The sequence below is a fragment of the Porites lutea genome, chromosome 3 (genome assembly GCF_958299795.1).
Source record: "Porites lutea chromosome 3, jaPorLute2.1, whole genome shotgun sequence".
Classification (NCBI taxonomy): Eukaryota; Metazoa; Cnidaria; class Anthozoa; order Scleractinia; family Poritidae; genus Porites; species Porites lutea.
Genome location: NC_133203.1, coordinates 51,034,748 through 51,051,117, shown reverse-complemented (window position 1 = coordinate 51,051,117; position 16,370 = coordinate 51,034,748). Strand labels below are relative to the sequence as shown.

The 16,370-nt window shown below is 39.4% G+C and overlaps 1 protein-coding gene across 1 annotated transcript in view; it reads left to right on the top strand.

Moving 5' to 3' along the window:
• Window positions 1–16,370, top strand: part of LOC140932474 (protocadherin-like protein) — a 31,459-nt gene that overhangs the window by 5,776 nt on the left and 9,313 nt on the right. Inside the window, exons 4-14 of the mRNA XM_073382081.1 lie at window positions 20–483; window positions 1,837–1,979; window positions 2,482–2,933; window positions 3,548–3,784; window positions 4,020–6,777; window positions 8,184–8,599; window positions 9,271–9,629; window positions 10,483–10,989; window positions 11,942–12,238; window positions 13,089–15,012; window positions 15,672–15,941. Coding sequence (XP_073238182.1) covers window positions 20–483; window positions 1,837–1,979; window positions 2,482–2,933; window positions 3,548–3,784; window positions 4,020–6,777; window positions 8,184–8,599; window positions 9,271–9,629; window positions 10,483–10,989; window positions 11,942–12,238; window positions 13,089–15,012; window positions 15,672–15,941 — 7,827 coding nt within the window. The remainder of the gene's footprint in view (window positions 1–19; window positions 484–1,836; window positions 1,980–2,481; window positions 2,934–3,547; window positions 3,785–4,019; window positions 6,778–8,183; window positions 8,600–9,270; window positions 9,630–10,482; window positions 10,990–11,941; window positions 12,239–13,088; window positions 15,013–15,671; window positions 15,942–16,370) is intronic.

The window sequence follows — 16,370 nt, the reverse complement described above, 5'->3', positions numbered from 1 at the left end:
TTGTCTCTTGGTTACACAGGGCCAGAAAAGAAGTGGAACAAGGTTTCAGTTAAAGTATCAGTGCTTAGTGACCCATTTTCTCCCGTGCAATTTGAAAGCTCAAGTTATTCAAAGACTCTTCCTGAAGACGCTTCAAAAAGCTCCACAATTTTCATTGTGAAAGCGTCACGCTCTGGCTCAGAAAGCGGTATAAAATATTCCATAGTTGGTGGAGATCCACATAAAACTTTCAAAATCGATGATTCTAACAGCGGAAATATCACTCTGGCGAAGGCTCTGGACTATGAATCAAAAAAGAACTATAAGTTGATCATACGGGCAACCTTTTCTTCTCCTGGTAATGTCCCGGATGTAACAGCAGAGGTGACAGGCGAGGTTACGGTGACAGATGTTAATGATAATAAACCCAGATTTCTTCTTTACAAGTCTGTTACTCGGATTGCGATTGACAGCTACACGCCCAGTGGAACCACAGTTTTTCAGGTACACAATTCTATGACAATCGGCCATACTATATTCATCATCATCACAGTATTATTCTTTGATATATTATATGATAATCGGTCATATTATTATCGTTGTTGATGTTGCTGTTGTTGTTAGCGCCATATTTATTAAATTTTGCCACAATATGTCAAAATCTGAGCGGAAAATGAACGTCCTAGCAAATCGTATTTCTAATGAAACAGTTTGAAAGAGAATAGCTTACCACTGGCAAACATAGGAACTGCAGCCACAAATATACATGCGGTATGTGAAGTTTATTTTATTTTGTTTAAAAGCACAGCACTATTGCCCCGACTAAAAAGGCTAGAAAAGAAAGGAGAGGGATTATTTCAATGGCATGAATGCATCTGCCTGAGAATCATAAGTTAAAACACTTGGTGCAGCATACAAAGCACACATCAATTTTCATGTTAAGCTGGAAGCTTGAGACTTTAATTATTATTATTACTATTATTATTATTGTTATTATTATTATTATTGTTATTATCATGATGTTAGAAATTCGACTTTATATTAAAGTTAGATACTTCCATTAAATCATCAAAAACACGGTAAGAAAATATATCCAAGTAGTACAGAAAATTGTGCTGTTGGTAAGTTATAATATTAAGGGTTTCAACTTAACATCTATGATAATTATATTTATCAAAAAGACACAAGTTCATTGAATAGACGCTAAAATTTCCATGGTTTTTTAAATTTTGAATGAGGCCAGTTATATCTGTCAACACAGATGGAAAGAGAGCCTTAAAATCGGTTAAGTTGTCAGTTTAAAAGTGAGTTGTTGACTGAATAGATAGATATAGCTCCAACCTGAAACGGTCCCTAAAATTTCGCTCGCTTTGGGCGTGTAACCTTTAAACTTGTTAGGTTTTCTAATTTTAAGGCGGTCTTTCTAGCAGTGTCGATGGATGTTTTCGCCGGCTCCCTGGTCTTCGTCAAAAATTGAAAAAAAGCGTGGGAGAGTTTTTAATACGAGGTATAAGGCGCAGGGAGGTTACCACTGGAGCTTGCATTTCACTACTTTCATTTCAGTGAAGAAAATAGACATAACTGCATTCTTAAGTAGGTTGAGTATGATCGTCCGGGTGAACCCAGTCCTGAATACGACTGTTGTTGTTGACAGTTACATTGTCAGGACTGCGTTCACCCGGACGATTATAGTCAACGACCTACTTATGAAATGACTCCTGTGTTCAAACATTTTACATAAATACATTCATTCGCGGCATTTTCCCACAACATCTCTGTCTGGGGATCTATTTGTAAGCCTTCAATTTATCATCATCATCATCAGTAGATAGTCATAACCTTTTTTTGTTTCTGCAGGTCAAAGCAATAGATAGAGATACAGAGAATAATTTTGGTGAAATTTTATACACAATTTATGAAGCAGCCAGTGCCCCTTCCATAAACATTCCATTTTCCATCAATAGAAACGCGGGCGATCTAAAAACTAACAGAGAAATAAGGTAAGATGAACAGTTTATGGGATGAAAAATTGATTCTTGATCACAGTTACCAATCGACAAGAGATGAAGAGTTGATCTTTAACGACAGATCAAATTAGTCTAGGCTAATGAATTATTTATGTCCCAATCCCTTTCTTCACGGTTGTAATTAAAGAATATACTTTTTAATATTACAAACAATTTTCAAATTAAAAGGCTTGCTTGAATAGCATACTGAAAACCTACAGAGGAGATCTGAGAAAGGTGTCCAGTGGGTTAACGGATTCTGAAAAAAACGTATCCATTACTCTTCACACAGCAAAATAAAGTAATTCAACAATACGTATACCTATTAAGACATGGTCCAATCGCTACAGACCTTATATATATATATATATATATATATATATTTTAATTTTTCCGATAAATGTATTGTGTTATACGACAACAATAATTTATAGTGCTTGCTTGCTATCCAAATGTCCGATTAAGACATACCCACAATACAAGTGTCTCTTCTCAGGTTTTCTGATGGGAGTAGCTACATGCTGGTTGTGAAAGCTACAGATGGTGGCGGAAAAGAAAGTGCCACGAATATTCAGATTGATGTCATAAATGTCAATAAGCCCCCGGTGTTCAAACAAGATGAGTACAAAGCTACAGTCAAAGAAAACAGTCCAGTTGGTACTACAGTTATTGACGTCAGAGCGGATTATGGAGACCCTTCTGCGTTGTTAAAGTACTTCTTTATTCAAGGGAATCAAGATAACATGTTTTGCATTGACTACTTGGGCGTTATTAGTGTCGCGCAATCCCTGGATCGCGAAAGTGTGCCTTCGTACGAGCTCACAGTAATGGTGTCCCTTAAAAACAGGAATGACACCACTGTTGTCAAGGTTGAGCTGTTAGACTCGAATGATCATGCACCAACTTTTGAGAAGTCGCTTTTTACAATCGCAGTTCCAGAAAATCGAGGTTTGTTAGTTAAAGCTAGAAGATGTTTTTAGGTTTTCATCAATTACAGTTTTGATACTCACTGATCATTTTTCATCATAAAATGATGAAATCATACATTGTCAATTGCTTGAACCTTTCTTAGGCCCGTTTCAAAGGTCGTGCTACTGCCGTGCCGAACTCAATTGATCGAATTAAATTCTACTTTAGCACGACAGTAGCGCGACGTTTAAAACCAAGTCGTGCTATCGCCGTGCCGAACTCAATTCATAAATTATAAATAAATTAGAATATATTTAAAAGTTTGCAAAACAGTTTCTTTATTTTTGTGTTTTGTTTTCGGCAACAGCCGTTCTATTACGAAATAAATTCAAAGTCTCAAACCAAGTAGTGCTAGTATCGTGCTTCAGTCGAGCTACAGTCGAGCCAGCTTATCACGGCAGTAGCACGACGTTTGAAACAGGCCTTAAAAGGCTACCCTCGGGAAAAGAAAGTGCCCGCTAATAAAGGTTGGGGCTTCAAGGAGGTTCTTTCTATAGTGATTTACCCACAGTGTTGTAAAGTGACCGCTACATTATGAGCGACGCCCACTATTGTAAACATGCATCGAATAGTTTTTTCATTTCCTTTTACAGCTGTTAACTCAGAATTGAGGCTGCTGACCGCTACGGACGGTGATGATGGCCAAAATGGCCAAGTGAAGTATTCTTTGCTGCAGACGGTTTTGGAACAAAGCAAGAATGTTTTTGAAGTTGATTCCGATTCTGGCATGGTCACCCTTAAGAGACAACTAGATCGTGAAGAAATTGCCGAACACGTACTTTACATAAAAGCTCAAGACAGCAACAGAGATCCTATACTGCGCCTAAGTGGTAAGTGGTGGTATGCTTCAGTAGAGGAAATGGTAAAGGTATGCAGCCAACAAAAAAATATAGAATGATGCAAGACATATTTTGGCTATTGTTATACTGGCATGGCTTAAGCCGATAGGAATAACCAGTTTGCTCTCAAATTCTTGACAGAGATGACGAAACGTGCATTCTTCTTTAGAAACTACTAAAAGTTTTCGCAAAAAGTCTTCTGAATCAATGTTATGCTCCTTTTCAGATGTTACAAAGCTGGTTATCAGAGTCACGGACGACAACGATAACAAACCGCGATTTTCTACCACCTCATATCAGGCCTCCATACCAGCCAATGCCAAATCAGCAGATCGAGTAGTTCATTTGTCGGCAACGGACTTGGACAGTGGCATAAACGGATTAGTATACTACAACATCACCGAAGGCAATGACAACGATATATTTGCAATAGACAGTTCCAGTGGACTTATTACACTTGGAAAAACACAGGTCGCTTCCGCTGCCCAAGAGAGTTTTTCTTTGACCGTTGAAGCTCTGGATGAAAATGATCAAAGTAAGAAAGATACTGCGACGGTTCTTGTTAATTTGTTCCCACCTGATGGTCCCCCACAATACCCATCTCCTTCGCTTATTTTAAACACCAAAGAAGGCCTTGCGGCTGGAAATAAGATTGTTTCTGCGGCAGCAGCTACTACTGAATACGTTATTTATGAGATATGTTCAGGGAACGAAGATGGGGTAATTCAGATTGACCAGTTCTCGGGTGATCTGGTGACAGCACAGGAGCTCGATTACGAAAAAACGACTCAATACAAGCTGTGTGTTATGGCTCGAGACATCAAAGGCCGCACTGCCCAGCTGGAAGTGACTATAAATGTTCTAGACATCAATGATAACCCTCCTTTTTTTATTGATGCGGTTGATGGAAAGGTTGACCGAAAAGTAGAAGTGGGTATAAAAAAGGGTGAAGAAGTCACACAAATAGAAGCTTACGATCTTGATGGTACGTCATCCGTGCAATATAGGCTTTCTAAGGAGGCAGAGCAATTCTTTTCCATTGATAATCAAGGTATCATAAGGGCAAAAAGGGCAATGGACGGTACTCTACCTGGAAAGAGAGCCTTAGAACCTCTATCGACCATTTCCTTCAATGTAGAAGCTACGGATAGTAAAGGTGTTGCAACCACACCTGTGCGTTTAGCGTTTGCAAATTACAATTCAGGTCAATCGGCGCTTGCTGTGAGTGTTCCCGAGAACACTCGCGTTGGAAGAACAATTGCCGAGGTCCCAAGATACATCCCTGGAGGCATAATGTTCATATTATATCCTGAACAAACTGTTTTTGATGTTGACGAAGATGGAAGAGTTAAGCTCGCGAAAGAGCTTGATTTCGAAACACAGGCAAAGTATGTCTTAACAGTTAGAGAGCAAGGAATGAAAGTCACAGGGCCGTTTACTAACGATGTTGACTTGGAGATTTCTGTTGAAGATGTGAATGATAACGATCCCAGAATTGAAATGAGAACAAAATATGGACGAATTAATGGCAACGCGAGAGCGGGTGCAAAGGCCTTACAGCTGAATGTTTTTGATGCAGATATTGGTCCAAACGGACTGGCGGGTTATCAGTTGATTTCAAAAGACACTCCATTTGGCATCAATCCTTTGGATGATACCATTGAAGTTGGCGGTGACCTGGCCAAGAGTCAGTATGACTTGGAATTATATCCCTTCGATTACGGTATTCCACAACGCCAGAGCTCTCCTATCAAAGTAACATTAGACGTTGGACAACTTCCTCCAAGGTTTGTTGACTTTGACGATGATGGCTATAAATTTGATGTACCAGAAGATGCCAAAGGTGGAACAGTCGTCGGTAAGATCACCGCTGTCAGCGCCTCAGGTAGCAGAGTTGGATACGTAATTGTGGAAGGGAACTCGGACAACAGATTTAAAGTAACAGAGAACGGCGAGATAAAGTTAAATTTTCTCTTGGACTACGAATCACAATCCAAGGTATATAACATGGTAGTGGAGGCTGTCGAGTTGATACCATCTGGACTCACTTCTACAGTCAAAGTAAAAATCTCTGTTTTAAATGCTAATGATTATTACCCAGTGTTCAAAGAAGGATCTTACCTGGCGATTGTTGATGAAGACGTCCCACTGGGAACATCAATATTGACGGTGAGTGCAACAGACTGCGATTGCAGCCAAGACTGCAGTTGTACGCCGGGCCAGCTACATTTTGCAGTCATAGACAACGATAACTTTACAGTTGACCCAGACACGGGAGTCATATCAAACGCCCGTTCTCTAGACTTTGAAAGCCAGAAACAGCACATCTTTCGAATCGAGGTCTCAGACGCGCTAGAAAACAAAACTAACGTTGATGTGGCCTTTGTTAATGTTACATTAAGGAATACGAACGACAATCGACCTCATTTTGCATTCGCTGAGTACAGACTTATTGTCGACGAAGAAGCAAAGGTTGGTGAAGCACTGGGAGCAGTGGTTGCTCAAGACTTGGACCATCAACTCATCACCTACAACATTATCGTCGGAAAAGGACCTTTCCAGATAGACTCCAATACTGGTATTATATCTCTGCGAGAGAAACTTCCAAGCGAACCGTGGGAATACACTTTAACCATTCAAGCAAACGATTTAAAAAGCCAGAGCGACACTGAGGTCATCATTTACATCAGGGATAAGAACAACAATCATCCTGTGTTTGAAAAGTGTGACAATGTTACAGTGACTGAGAACCTTCCGGCCGGGGTAGTAGTGACTCAGGTGTTGGCAACGGACAAGGACCGCGGTAAAAACGGCGAAATAGAATACAGCATCGTGTACGGTGACCTCTTCTTTCAAATTGACAATACAACTGGTGTTATAAAAAGCATGCAGAGCTTTGACCGTGAACTTCAGTCAGACTACATAGTGGTCATCAGAGCAGAAGATGGTGGCCATGGAAGAAGTTCGTCTGAGCGTCTTCTCAGGTACTGATGACGCAACATAGGTGATACATAAATAATCTTATTTTGGGTGACCAAAGTATTTTTAAAAGTCAGTAGAGCGTTTCGAACACTGGCCTTTAATCTATTTTGCTCTTTATACATCAAACGACAAAGTGACATCTTAAGGTACAAAAACAAGGATTCTAGAGGTTGCTCCAAAAACACCGGGCTTAAGTAGTTCAACATTTCAAACTTCCTGATCTGAAGCCTTTCTTTTCGTATGGGCAACATGCAAAGAAGTAAGCACAATAAAGATTTCACGCCGGGTCAGCTTTACTCCTGAAAGTGCAGTCTAGGAATAACTTTTACAGTTTTTGTCCGTCTGAGTTCAAACTTTGCAGGATGGTAGAACTTTGTATTCCAAATAATCTTATGTTTTTGGTTTTCTATTTTAAACTGGTTTTGGCGGGGAAATGACGTCACATGATTGACAGTAAAATTTAAACTTCAGCTAGTGACGTAAAAAATAGATAATTTGTGAAGTGCTCGACGGGGTAGTAACAAATGGGAAAATTTTTTTTTGAAAAGCTCAATTGCTTTAGGAGATATAACATTTTGAAATGTGTATCTTTGTAAAAATAATAAAAAAATGGTGGGAAATTCAAAAATCAAAGCTTAAAAACTATTTAACCAATTGAGCTTTTCATAACAATTTTCACAATTAATTTTATCGCGTTGTTCTCTTTAAAAATCATTTATTTTTTTACATCACTAGTTGAAATTTTAAAAAAAACCGTTAAAATCTAAAAACATACGATTATCTGGGATACAAAGTTCTACCATCCTGCAAAGTTTGACCTCAACCCGATATAAACTTAAAAGCAAGTTATTTCTAGACTGCATTTTCAGGCGTAAAGCTGACCCGGCGTGTTTATTCTTTCAGGTCGTTTTTTTTTATCCTCACAATTCCAATAAACAATTTCTACTCAACACCTAACCATTTTCCAACCAAATGCATAGCTTTACCACTGGATATATAATCATACAACCCATAGCTCCCTGTTACTGAATGAAAATGACGACAAGCTAGTGCTGCAAACGTCAGTTTCTCTCTCTAGTTAAACTCAGTTTGTAATATCGACCAGTTGTCTTTTTCTTCGATGGACGTACTCTTTGTAAGTTCATGGCTTTGTGTCTGGTTATTTTTTTAAAACTTGAATGATTATGCTTTGATGGGTAGCGCCTGGCACCTTATCAGCCAATTATGAACAGTCCTTGTTTATCAGCTGTTTTGGCGAAATATATTATGAATTTTCTCATGTGAACACAACTAACGTTCTTTTATTGCCGAAATCAAACTGACGAATATTACATTTAAAGCATCGACATTGATGTTTATTTTCTAGCTGACTTCTATTTCACTAATTTCTGCTTTTACATTTTGTCAGCTACTGCCGAGTCAGAGTAGCAATAAAAGACTTGAATGACAACTACCCGAGCTTCCCAGCTTCGTCGCATGATGGAAGCGTATGGAAAGATGCTCCTATTGGTACATCTTTCATGATTGTTCACGCCATCGATGAAGACGCTGGGGGCAATTCCAAAGTTAGATATAGCTTTGTTGAGGCGAACGACAAGTTTGAGATTTCTGACAATGGAGTAATATCTACCAAAGTATCATTAAATTTTTCCGTTGGAACATGGACTTACGGAGTCATAGCATCTAACACAGAACCAATGTCTGTTGGCGCAGGGAACTCTGAGAGTCGAACAGCGACAATTTCTATCTATGTTACAGAGCTACAACCTCCAAAGTTCACCAAATCAGTCTATACTGGAAGCATTGATGAAAATAGTGAGCCAGGTGTGTTAAAAATGTTAATAGCAATGATTACTGAATTATTGTATCAGTGACTCTCATAAGCCCAGATAAAATCTTTATGCAGAAAGCTTTGAAGTCGCCTCGTGGGGATGCAGCCCGAAAAAACCGTTCAAAGTTTTTTTGGGAATAGCCAGGCTTAGATCAAGAACAAAATGATCATTATTTTTAAAATGCTTATCTTATTCTGTTTTGCCACACAAGTTAACATTAAAATGAGAAGGAAAACAAAGAAGAAAATGGAGGAAACAATGACCAGAAGGCCTAAGAAAATAATGAAGCCTATGTTAATTGGGCTTCCTGTGGCATATATTTTGTAACAGCCTTGACTTCAATAGAGCTGTGTGCAGTTATTATTTATAGACCCGAAACTCAGTCATACAAACTGAAATTAACATTAGGGAATTCCTCATCTTTGTCTGACATTTTTCATTAAAAAGGGGAAAATGACAACACTCAGACAAAAAATGCAAATTAGTCACTTTGACGTCATTCGCGCGCAACGCTATTGAACGCGGTTTCGTAAAACATCGCCACCTGTCAGTGTATTGCAGACCAGCATTTGATATGGCTTCGATATCGGCAAAAATGTATCTGCACACCGCTGCAAATTTCGCTCAAATTCATTCACTATTTTTATTTCTATTTTTTTGCAGGTACATCCATCTTAAAAATCACAGCAACATCAATGAATGGTCAACCAGTAGCTTACACTCGGTTAATGCAACACGGTAATTTCGATCACTTCGAAATAAAGGGGGACGGTACTATTGTGTCAGGAGAAGACTCCTTTGACTACGAAACGAGACCACTTTATCGCATGCAGTTCCGAGCACGCGAAAGCGATCAGCTATTTTCCACATGTCTTGTCGAGATCAAAGTCAAAGATGTAAACGACAACTCACCTAAGTTCCCAACGGAGAGGTATGACGGCAGAATTCTCGAGAATTCACCGGAAGGTACTCCAGTCATACGCGTTCACGCAAATGATGCAGACACGGGTGCTGGTGGAGAGGTAAGAAGTAGTTTAGATGGGACTGGTTACTCCGTTTTTGCGGAGGAATCTCATTACTTTGCCTTTTGGCTTTACCTCCTGAATTAGATGCAGATGAATCAAGATAAGGTCATGTGCTACTTTTAGGTGGTTGAATAGGTTTTCTATTTATATCTAGGTCAATGAAGGTCTTGCTTTTTTATTGCCTGAATAAAATCTAAGAAAAGAATTCTTTGGTTAATACATGTTGTCTAAGGAATAAGCTCTAACTCGCGGGTGACTTACAATCACTAAGCCCAAACGTAATTATGCTTTTTTGTGTGTGTCAGCGTCATTGCCCTTTTACAGACAACTTGACGGTTCACTTATCCTTGGCGCAAAAATCGTGTATGTTGATGAGGACACGTTATCCCTAGCCACGTTCCTAACCTATATAGCGTAAATGTGCGGCACCCAAATCGGTAAATTGATCTCTTCGTTTTTTGTGTCACGCGCGATAGCTTAACATTACACATTAATTAAGTTAATTGTAACCATGATTTATTTTACTGATACACAAGCTTCTGTTACGCTGTAACCTCATATGGTCAAGAATATACACCTTTTCCTAAATTGGTGGTATTATCCCTTTCATTTAAATTTATGAAAAGCAGCCCTATTTTCCTCCATTGCATCTGCAGAATTCAAAAGATCTCTTTCCGTGAATCCATGAAATGAGACTTGGAGGGCCAATTATCATAAAGACAAAATAATAACTAAATTTGCAACCATTCGGAAAAAATTGTATACAGCTCTTTCCTACGGTAACGTTAAGTCTTCGCAGGGAATTATAAGTTAGTAAAAACTAACCAGGTTTGTTAATGTCATTTGTTAGGTCACATATGCAATAATGCCAACCCATGACTACCAGTATTTTACGATCGACTCCGTCACTGGTGTTATAAGAACTACACAAATATTTGATCGTGAAATCGCAGAGCAGGCCCACCTTTTAATTGACGTAAAGGCCACTGATAAAGGAAGTCCCCAGAGGAGTGATACAACTTTTGTTGACATCGAAGTTATTGATGATAATGACATGGCTCCTGTGTTTGAAACCACAGATTATTCTCTGGAAGTTGAAGAGGATGTTCCTCTTGGAGAAGTTTTATACTTCTTTACAGTCAAAGACAACGACGTTGCTCTGAACAGCATAGTGAATTTTTTTATATCTGAAGGTAATCAAGATCAAGCTTTTGAAGTGATAACTAAGTTTAAGCCTAACGGAGGAGAGCTTATTGTTGAAGATAAACTGGACTTCGAGGCTACGAAAACATACAGGCTTAAAATAATTGCTACTGATGGCAGATCAGCCAGTCAAACGGCGAATGTGAACATCAAGGTAAGAAATATCTTCCTTTTCAAACAATTGAAGGGTGAGCAATATGTTGTAGCACTCTCCTTGGCTGTTTTACAGGCAAGATTTTTATTACGGGCTGTTATCACAGAAAATGAGTATGAAGAATTTCTTAACCCTTCCTACTCGCAAACAAATAAAGTTTCTGATGGGAAGGGATTCATTAGAAATATTATTTTAAAAAAACAGACCTTTAGGGTGAGGCCCTTGTCTTAAGCCCATTAGAATACAGGGATGAATGTGAAACACCCTGGGAAACAGCTTTATTTTCCCCTGACAACTGAACCTCAGTCCAACGGCTATTTAGGAATCTAACTTGCTTGAAATCGTACGGAGTAACATGGGACTTTGTGGTTCTCTCACTGGATTGCCTTTTCTCGGTCCTTAATGCCAGGACCTTGTGACAGTGTCAGGTAGACTTTGCAAAGAAAATGTGACGAATGAGATGACGGTGCGATGCACGCAGATCTAAAAAGCGGCTTAACCAATGCCAGAACTTTAATTGAGCCCCAGAGGGTCGCATTCAGTACTTCTCAGCGTTTTCGCGTTCGCATTTAACGCTGCGTCCTTTTAGCTAAAGATGCTAATGCAGCTTTCGTGCTCGGTTAGTTAGGGTTGGTTTTTTAAAGTTCTCTAAATTTGAATGAGGAACACCTAACATATGGAAGAGACTGCAAAGGCTAGAATTTCGACTTTATGAGATTGTATATGGACACAAAACTGCAAACAAAAAGAACTAGGTTTAAATTGTCGCATTTTAATAGCCTCTCCCACCCAATAAAACTAGTGTGGACGCTCTAACCGCTGAGCTTATGGATAAAGAGGAGCGGTAAGTAAAGTCATGAGTAAAGTATATGATAGCTTAAAAACAATTGCGCTTTCTTTCTCTAAATTTTCCGCAAAATTCGCGATAACAATGACTCTCCCTTTTGCCTAGGTTCTTGACGTAAATGACAACGCACCAGTGTTTACCCAGCTTCGTTACCAGGCAACAGTTTTAGAAGGAAGTCCAGCTCGGCAACTGGTGCTTACTGTATCTGCCACGGACATTGACACCACGAAAGATGAAATTGTATATTCCTTGGACCAAACAGGTTTGCGGTACTTTACGATTGGAAGAAAAACCGGGGAGATACTCACAAGTACAACTCTACTGGACAGGGAAAAGACTCCGGTGCTGAACTTCACAGTTTTGGCTTCAGATGGAAAACACACCGGAATGGCTGGAATCAAGGTGAAGTATGGTACTGCAACAGCGTAAGCCGCATGTAACCCACCCCACAACAGAACCTATAGTATCACGAGGACATTCATACCCTGAGTAAAGAAATGGTTTCTGATGAGTCTATTTGTTAATTTGTAAGGAGCTCTTGTAGAGTTTGAAGATGCAACTCATTATAATTCGCACTTTTTAACTGTAACCTTCATTCACTTTAGTTAGATCACAAATTGAGTAACAATTTTCGCAGTAATAAAAGATTGTTAATGGCTTGCTCTATCAGGAAGCTAGTGATCTAAAGTAAAAGCATTAGCATTGCACCAAATAAAATCGCAGTGGCATCCCCGTTTGGAGGAGAAGTCGGGTTAATGACCTCGCCTACGAAATAGACGGAAAAACCAGATAATTGTGGGCTAAAACTATAATATTTTTTCAGGCTTTTCAATAGCTAATACTTGACGGGGGGCGCATACTTCACCTGGAGGGATTTTCACTGAGATCCTTACTCACGGATGTTTGCCTTCTTTCCCGTAGCACCCGAACAGAACCCCTAATCCATTGTCTTCGGGCACAAACAGCCCAGGGAATATACCGTCCCTTACTATGTTCCTGAGGTAACCTTTTGTTTTAAACGGGTTCACCACGAGAAGGTAGTTATTCAGGAGTTAGGTGACCAGAGCATTAAGATTAGTCACCATTCACACCTTCTATTACACAAGATGTTCTGGAAACGTTTAATGCTTTAATTTGTTGGTGAAATCTTCCAATTGAACCGAGTGATTTTTGTACCATTGTTTGTCAGGTTAACATTACGTTGGTTGGCACTTGAATAGTATTCTAACATTTTTTGTCCCTCTCTCTTAAGATTACTGTATACGATTTCAACGACCAAGCGCCATATTTTCCGAATCCACCATACATCGGTGAAGTGGAAGAGAACACACCTTCGGGGACAAGTGTTATAGTTGTACAAGCTGTGGATGAAGACGATCCTTCAACGGTCATTAACACACAAATAAAGTACACTTTAGATGACGACAGCAACGGGAAATTTGTAGTGGATGAAAACACGGCTGTTATATTTACTACTACAACTTTTGACAGGGAGAAGGACAACAGTGAATATAACATCACCATCAGAGCCACTGATCAAGGTGTACCACAACTAAGTGGAACTACAGTCGTCACCGTCAGAATTGGAGACGCCAACGATCATAGACCCCAGTTTAATCCTAATGAGTATACGGCGTCTGTACCGGAGAACGCTTACCCAGGATATTATGTCACGACTGTCAAAGGTACAGATGGTGATATCGGCTTCAATGCTGCATTAGAGTTTACTATCGTGTCTGGTAATGATCCTTATGCATTTTACATTGAGCCCAACTCGGGAAGAATAATGGTCTCGGGCAAGTTAGACTTTGAATCAAAGACGAGTTATACTCTAAAAATCAACGTATCTGACCAAGGGCGTCCTAAGCTGACTACCTTGGATCTTGCAACAGTGTTTATCACAATACTAGACGCCAACGACCACCCCCCTGTTTTTGAGCCAGATGTTTACCAGTTATCTGTGTATGAAAATTCGGCCGTTGGTACTTCACTATTGGACCTTACAACTACTGATGGTGACACAGCAATCGAGACGGAGTTGTTTTTTGAAGTAATATTTGGAGATCTCGCTGATATCTTTGATGTCAAACAGGATCCAGATAACCGATATGTAGGTATCTTATACACAACGGCTTCAATGGACCGCGAGACACGGAGCAGTTTTACTTTGGAAATAATGGCCAAAGATGAGGACGGGCTTTTTGCCATTTGCTTGGTCACAATCACAGTGTTAGATGTTAATGACAATGGACCGCATTTTGTTCCACCATTTTACGCTGGAAGTATTTTTGAAAATGTTGCTGATCCCCAGTTTGTTGTCACTCTTACAGCTTATGACCCAGATGAACCTTCTAATGGTCCTCCGTTTTATTACAAGATCCTTAATGGTACGGTCGATAATAATTTCGTTATACGACCAAACAGAGCAGATGTATACTCTAATGGCATCTTCAAATACGAACAGAAACAAGAATGGAAGATCTGGGTAGAAGCGACAGACAGTGGCAATCCATCCATGACTAATGTGACTGTGGTCTACATTCGGATTAAGGATTCAATTAATAATAACGAACCTTTCAATGCTTCAATGACTATAATCTTGAATTCGTATCAGGGGCAGTTTGTCGGTGGGAACGTCGGTAAAGTGTACTATCAAGACGACGACTTTGAAGTAGATGTAAATGGTTATAAAATTTTAAGCCAAAATCCAGGGTCTTATTTCACTATTGACACAAACAATGGGAATTTATCTGCACCAGAGGACATTCCAATTGGTTCGTATAAACTATCTGTGCAAATTACAGAGAAAAATCGAAATGTGGCACAGCCTAAGCTCGCTTTTTGTGCTGTTTATGTAATCGTGCAAAATATTTCTCAGACAGCTGTGAGCATGAGCAACACAATTCAGTTTCTGAACATTCATAAAACAGCCTTGTTTGTTGGAGACTATTATTCTCTCTTCGAAACAATGTTACCCAGGTTTTTCACAGTTAACCTCCGCGGGGTCTCTAGGCCGTCAGATGTTTATATTTTTAACATTGAAAAGGACTCAAGGAACCCTCAAGCCATAAATGTTCAGCTTGTGGTGAGGAATGTTCTGTATTCTTCTGGGTTTATGAGCCCGACAGAGGTCATAATCAAGCTGGCGGAAAACAGAGAATCGCTCCAGAATATAGGTAAGATCAGTTATACAATTCAAAGAAGCAGCTGACCAAAATATTAACGATGGTCCCCCCTAACAGAGCACAATTACTTTTGATTCCTATATGGATAATTACAAAAGAAATAGGGTGTAACCATTTACTTCTCAAGGTTCATGATTAAGCAGACCTGATGCAAAAAAGGCTGTGTTCAAGTAAATGGTTATTTTCATATGTAATTGGCGAATGGAGGTGAGCTCAGGCTTTCACTTTAATAACTGGATAAGTATATCGGAAATCGGAACAAATCTATCCACTGAGCAAGGCTTTGCAAAATACTAAATCACGAATCAGGGAATTAACCAACCATACAAGGATAGCTCTACACTGTTTAACTATTCCTTCGTGTAACCATAGAATGTTTTACCAAAACGCTTATGAAAGGTATTTAAAGATCAGGGCAGCGCTATCCACCGGATAAATTACTATCCAGCGGATAAATATTAGGGGAAAAAATGGCGCTATCCAGTGGACAGAGATTTATACAGTCGATAGCGTTATCCACCTTTTGAACGACTGAGGCCATATGTATTTGAAATAGTCTTTAAGAATATTGTATTTGTGCATCGTCAACGGTGTTACAGGATTTTACAACATATGAAGATTCCTAACATGTTAATGATAACAAACTACAGGTTTAACAATTGGTGCTTTTGGAATTGACAACTGCGCTCAAGAGGTTAACAAAACTGGTGTTTGTCAGAACATAGTTAAAGCTTATAATACGTTCACCGTCATCAGTGGTGATTACGGTCAGTTTCCCGCTCCTCCAGTGTCTTTGACGTTTGTATCAGTCAATCTTCAACTACAGGCAGATTATGAGACCATACTAAAGTCACGTCCTCAGACATGCGCAGACAAGCCTTGCTTAAATGGAGGAATATGCCATGATGTGGAACCAGAAGGTTTGTATTGTCAGTGCTTTTATTGCCCTGGTGTTTCGTTGTGCGGTACGTTAAAGAGAACACCTCAGCCGAAACCATTTTGATCTTAAAACAATAACTGACCATGGTTGTAAAAAACCAAGCAAATAAACAAACTACCCACCGCCTGAGCTGAAAACCCTGCGGCTTCGTGTTCAAACTTACTTTCAATTTATTGACTTTCATAGATCTTTACTGCTTATGTATGCAATTCATTTTAGCAAGGTAAAAGGGAAAACATTGTGGTGCGATATAAATACGAAAAGAAATGTCGGCATGAGTCGCCTGCTTTTTTCAAATTTCTGCAGACTGTACTTAAGCAATGGTAATGAATTTTTGCTTCTACAATTTTTTAATGACCACAATTCAGTGCAGCAGAAACTAACACGAAGCCAGAGCTGAACCTACACT